At 38.4% G+C, this 6,000-nt stretch overlaps 1 protein-coding gene and 1 long non-coding RNA gene across 5 annotated transcripts in view; one reads left to right on the top strand and one right to left on the bottom strand.

Annotated features, from left to right (window-relative positions):
- LOC147654142 (uncharacterized) overlaps positions 1-3,732 on the bottom strand; it is a 42,287-nt gene extending 38,555 nt beyond the window's left edge. The window contains exon 1 of the long non-coding RNA XR_015284526.1: positions 3,020-3,732. This is a non-coding gene — a long non-coding RNA (uncharacterized LOC147654142). The remainder of the gene's footprint in view (positions 1-3,019) is intronic.
- Positions 2,906-6,000, top strand: part of SCEL (sciellin) — a 40,209-nt gene continuing 37,114 nt past the window's right edge. For 2 of the 4 annotated variants that reach the window (XM_023924053.2, XM_023923913.2), the window contains exons 1-2: positions 3,062-3,199; positions 3,381-3,459. In XM_023924053.2, coding sequence (XP_023779821.1) covers positions 3,062-3,199; positions 3,381-3,459 — 217 coding nt within the window. Of the gene's footprint in view, positions 3,031-3,061; positions 3,200-3,380; positions 3,460-3,496; positions 3,698-6,000 lie in introns of those variants that run through there. The other 2 variants (XM_023924174.2, XM_023924127.2) reach the window with 2 other exon arrangements.

Below are 6,000 nucleotides of genomic sequence, written 5' to 3'. Positions count from 1 at the left end.
ATGCATATGTGTGAAGCCTAATCACTTAGCTACAGCCAAGAGCAGAAGTATGGCAAAAGGACTCTGTAATGGAGGAATGGGTGTGTTCAGATGATCTGAAAACTAGAAGGTCTAGCTTTCAGAATTTAGAGGCAGGCCTGAGGTATTCTGCTAATCAGTCACTGCAGGAGATGTAGAAGTATAAATATAGGTATTTATGATAAAAATAGTGTTGGAGACTTGTGCTGCTTGTGGAGTAATTTTTTGCCAGGTAAGATGGACTTTTGATTTTCCCTGAAGTAATGTCTGAAGTTTTTTCTGAATTTCTTGGGATTATGTTTGGATTTCCCACAAAATGTGTGAGGGTCTGACTCTAGGATTGGCATGTCATTAAACCATTTGTGAGCTGCTCACTGGACTGGCCAGGGCAGTTTTAATTTTTGTTTAGAGTTTCCTGACGCTGTTTTTAAATTCAAATTACGCTGGAGTTGCATTCCTGTTTGTTTTTGTTTTGCATTCCAGCTGAGTTGTTTTGCTTTGGTGGTTGGGATCTTATTAAGAATGTCTGAACATAATTTACTACTACAGCATAGTATAGAAAGCTATAACCCTGCTTTCTCACAGTCTCATTTACAAAGTTAAAAACTTTTTTTTATCTCCCTATGGTCTGAAGATGAGCCTGTGTGAATAATGTGACAGTTCCAGATCTTTATGAGCTGATATTTTTAAACTAATGTGATCCTCCTAATCTCTTGTCCCTTTTCAAAGGGACTCCCCTTTTCAAATACACATGCAAACACACACTGAGTTCAAAATAGCGAAGGCCTAGGAAAAATGCTTTGATGAGCTCCATTCTGCCTTTTTATGCAAGATTCTTTTCATTTCTAAGTCCTAAAATTTAAATCTCACTCTGATGATTCTGGATTGTCTATGCTACAGATTAAAGTAATTTTTTTTAAATTTGTATTTTAAATTTTAATGGATTAATCTTTGATATAAAACTTGAAAGCTCAGAGGTAAGAAAAAAGCCTTAAGGACAAAATGTCAGTATTCTGTAGGACTAAAATGCCTGGGTTTGAAATTTCAGAATACCTGGCACATTTTCAGTGCTGACTGTAAAAGGGAGTGTACCTGCTTCTTATATTCATTTATGCATACTACTTTTGGGTTGGGAGACTGTGCAGCAGTTCTGGATGCTGTACACATGTGCAACAGAAATATTGTTTTGCCATAAAAATATTAAAAATAATAATTCAGGATGAGAAAAAACACAGTTTTAATTAAATGTTGGAGGATGAAAGAAACACATTGGACTCTCATGCATACAAGAGGAATTGCAAACCTCTTTATAGTCGCTTTTCATTTGGTTTAATTTTCACAAAAGAAGTCTCCTTTTTCAAAGTTTTATGATTCATTTCCCTTAGAAAATGGCTTAAAAAGTACTTAATGTAAAACAAATCCAAAATCTTTCTATACAAACTACTACTTGAGATGAAGAAGTGCCAGTACTCATTGCTTAAAAATATACTGAAATATCAAACTTTCTATTATCCTGGGACTGACTACATCAGATACCCAGCTGTACCTAAGCTGAAAAAGTAAATCAGAGACTTCTCTATCATCCTGAGACAGTTCAAGAAAATTTATAGTGAAAGGGGTAACTATCTAAAAAACCTAATTGCTTGATAACCTTCCTGAACAGTTTCTAGGAAATTCAGTTCACATATGCTTGAAACCTTATATAAATATTTTTAAAAGGTATTTTATAACCTATTGCAATATATATATACATATATATATATATATATATAAGGCTCACCATAGCCCTGAGCATATTTTTATTGTGCGGGAACCAGATCCAGCAGTCACAGGTTTTCTACACATCCCGTGCCAATGCTTGCTCAATACCAACAACTAAGGTTAAAAAAAAAGGAATGCAGATAGGAGCCTTTCAAAATGCCCGAATTTTAAACTCTACAGAATATTTGGAATTTCAGAAGTGGTTAAGACACATGCAGACTTTGTACCCCAGTATTAGTTTTATATTTATGTCTTTACTTTTTAAAAAGATCTCTAGTTTTTTAATGCTTCTTTTTGTTTGCTTGCTTGTTTGTTTATGTTAGGATATTTTTTGTGAGGTTTCTTTGGGCTTGTTTTTTTGGGGGGGACAACTTGAGTTTCTCTTTATGTTTTTTATTGTTTTGTCATTTTATTTTGGGTTTTTTTAATAATAAGCTTTTTTCACTGTTGGGCAGCAAAAGCATGGAAAAGAAAAATCTTCTCTAAGTGCAATCCTTTGTGGCATGTTTTATTGTCAGAGTAAGCATTATTCTTAAGCTTCTGCCAGAATGCAAAATCTACACCTTCCATTAATAAAGAAACAGCCACAGGCCTCGGCGTCTACACTCTATTTTAGGTGTGTGAGCAATACACTTTATGTCTGCAAAAAGAAAAAAAGGATAGCCCTGCCATCCAGAGAACCAGGAATGTTTCTGATTTTTAAGGACTGCTTCTGTCACAGAAACAGTTTCCTGGTGCTTCTGTAAATTTTAGCAGACTGACAATGGAGCTGGTTATGAGCTTTCCAGCAAAACATCGTTTTATTGGAAAATGCTGCTTTACAAAATGGAATACATTTGCTAAAGAGAGTCAGTTTTGGCCAAACTCTTAAGTCAATGTAAGCATTTGGGGTTTCTTTAACTTAAGGGGGAATTTTATGTCCTCAAAATGTCATTATGTTCTGCTTGATGCTTTCTCTAGCAAAGCCGGTATTCACAGTCCAGTTTCAAAGCAAAACATGGAATCTTTTGAGTGGCTCAACTCCCAAAACTCACAAATAATGTGTGTGGGGTTGTTTTTTTTGTTTGTTTGTTTGTTTTTTAATCATCAGTGTTGGAGGCTTTTGACCTGATTTGAAATAAGGGAAGAAGTCAGTGACTGGAAAACTGTAGCAGGGCAGCAGAGCTGCGTGTTTCTGTCCTGGCCCTCTGTATTAGCTGCTGAATCTGAGAGACCCGTCAGCAGGGTTGGATGAGCTCACCTGTGCTCCCGGTGCTGTGCCAGGGACTGATACTGTCTTCCCATGAAGCTTATCACCTCAACCCATCCTTCAGTACTCCTGAAGGCTCTCACCGTACCCACTGCCCTCAGAAAGGAGCTCCCAGCAGGGAAGGGGCCGTGTGACAGGCAGAGGGGCAGGAATGCACATCGTTGTCACCAGGCAGGGAAAAGCCACCAGATTCACTCTGAGGAGGGCTGCCCTGAGCCATTCCAGCCTGTCAGACTAAACTTGTGCAAGGAGATGATAGAAGCGAACAACAAACTTGACCTGTCTTTAGGGCTGATTCCAAATCTCGCTGTCAACGCTCACTTCCCTTTTTTTTGGTCATGTTTTCTTTTAGATTCCCGCAGAAGGACGGAACAATCCCGCGGAACAAATGTCAGCTTTCAGCATACGGAAACAGTCTCCTCACCAAAGCGGTAATACCGAGTCTCCTCCATTTCCTGCTCCAGGGGCGCTTGCAGGCTGAGGCGCGGCCTCCCTCCTGTCCAGGCCTCTCCATGGCCCAGGCGCAGCTCCCTCCCTCACGGGGCAGTGGCAAGAGGGTGATTAGAGCCACTGCGACCCTCTTCAGATGCCAAACTATCGGTTTTGTGCACAACCTGTGGCTGGCAGGGATTCAGGCCAGGACATCTCCCCAGACAGCAGAGTGTGGTGGTGCGGGGAAAGGTGGTGTGGGTTGGGAAACCCCCAGGAGCAGCGTGGCTGCAAGGGCAGTGGGAAGATCCACTGGTCTCAGCACCGTCTCTTTGACTCGCACAGGGAAAATGAGGAGAAATCGAGGAAAAGTAGAACGGGGAAGGAGAGAGAAAAGCTATTTAATCGTTGTCTGATGGGATTGTTTACTCCTCTGGAGGAATAAAACTCTAGGAGGGCTGGAATTTGCTTCTATGCAGAGAAATAACCAGTGGCAAACTAGAAACATGATGAAATTTTCCATTTGCCTTAGCCTCAAAAAGGTTTCTGTAGACTGAGAGGTTTTGAGATGTATGAGGACCTGGTTCAGGTGGGATGTGGCAGGCTTAAGTGCACCAAAATTGATGTAGCCACAGCAGGGAGCTGCTTGGCTCTACTGTACTGAGGACATAAATATTTATTGTCGAATAGAGACAGGGATGAGCTGGATCTGCCTGTGCTCACGTGACCTAATCTGTTGTATCAGATCTATGTTTAATTTTTTAGCTGAAGCTCAGGAGAAAATTCATTAGGCCAGAAATGAGTACTGTTCTGCTAGCCCAGGGCCTCAGGCATTAGCAGATTGCTTGCTAATCTGCTAAACACTTGTGAAGTGTTTCTCGTGGCAATAAAACAATATATATTCCCTGTCTACCACCTTTATACAAGATTTCATTTAACATTCTTTGCACTTCTCCATTTAAAAAGCCACAATTTCTGAGAAATCCAAGTGATTTTTGACAACCCACTGGAGCTATTCAGGCAAGCCTTTGGATGCCTTTGTTTTTTTGAAGTCTTTAAAGTCAGATTTTAATAAATATTTTTAAGAGAAAAACTAGTGCAATTGGCAGTGAACAGGCTGATGCAGAATTCATACAATGAGGATAGATTAGTTTTTGTTAATCTACTGTGATTGTCAGCTCATTTTTGCAAAAAAACATTTTTCCTGTTCCTGGTCATTTGTCAAATGGCTAGATCTATGCTGCTTAAAAAGAAGAAAAGCCAAACCTGGGTATCAAGGCCAAGAGACAGAAGCATGCATCTGTGCTATCACAGCCGTGGTTTCTAAAACATCTGCCACTTCTCTAGCATCTCAGTCTTGAAGAGAGCAAGTCCAACACAGAACCAGAGAACATTTGGAACTAGGCAACATCAGTGATGAGTCTAAACCTTTCATTCCTTCTCTTTGACTGGGCAGTATGGACATACCTACAGGGAATTGAAACAGGCACAGTTTGAATTACAGACATATATACATTTTTAGACTGAATTTTATCTCTTTTTATAGATCTCTTTTTATTCTTTTAACAGAATTTTATCTCTATCTGCTTTTACAAAAATATTTAAAAATTCACTCTTGGCTGTTGTCACTTAAATATTTTGGTGCTTTATTACGATTCGGTCTTCCACTCACTATAGTTATTTGTCATTTTTAATGCTATCACTACAGGTGAAGTTCTTGTATTAAATGCAAGGAGTACATTTTCTTATAAATCAGAGCAGAATGCCAAAACACACCTCTGACAAATGACATATTACTTACTGTGTGTGTTTTCTCTGGAGTGTGTTTCTACACACAATGTTTACAGTGTAATTACTGAACACCAGATAGTGATGTCTCCTGAAATTTGGAAGTCCTTTTGCGTGAATGCTCAGAGAGCGAGGAATTCATGGAGAAAACCGTGAGGGTCTTTAGAAGAAAACACAAGATCCACTGTATTTTTCATCTTTTTTTAAAAAAAAATTTTATTAATTGATTGTATTAACAAAGATTTTCAAATTTAATATTTCACCTTCTCTTCTCTGGAATATTTGCGGTAAATATAGCAATTAAAAGATGGAATTTCTATTCAGTCTGAACTTCTATCTTTTCATTTTAATAGCCCATGTTACAATATCACATCAGTATTTCGTATTGCCTCAAACAGGCTGATGATATATAAGTGTAGGTGGACTGAGAATACTGAACGATAATTGTTGCATATTTTTGATTGCAAAAAGGGCCAAAATCCTCATGAAAAAATAAAAAGAGATAAACATCGGCTTTCTAAAACAGGGAAGAACCCAAATTCTCCTAAATCAAGTGAATATCATACTGTTATGATATTCACCCAATATATATAACCAATTAACTAAATATCAGCCTTGTTGGACAAAGTTATTTTATGTTGTTTTCAAAAGTAAGTAAGGCTTCCATGTTTGTTCAGCATGTCAGTCTGTCTCTCCCAATAATCTTTGAAACCATACACTAGTTTTAGTTAAATTTGATGTGAAAGTATTGCTCT

Source organism: Cyanistes caeruleus, chromosome 3 (genome assembly GCF_971803275.1).
Source record: "Cyanistes caeruleus chromosome 3, bCyaCae1.hap1.1, whole genome shotgun sequence".
NCBI lineage: Eukaryota > Metazoa > Chordata > Aves > Passeriformes > Paridae > Cyanistes > Cyanistes caeruleus.
This window is presented reverse-complemented; position numbering and strand designations above follow the sequence as displayed.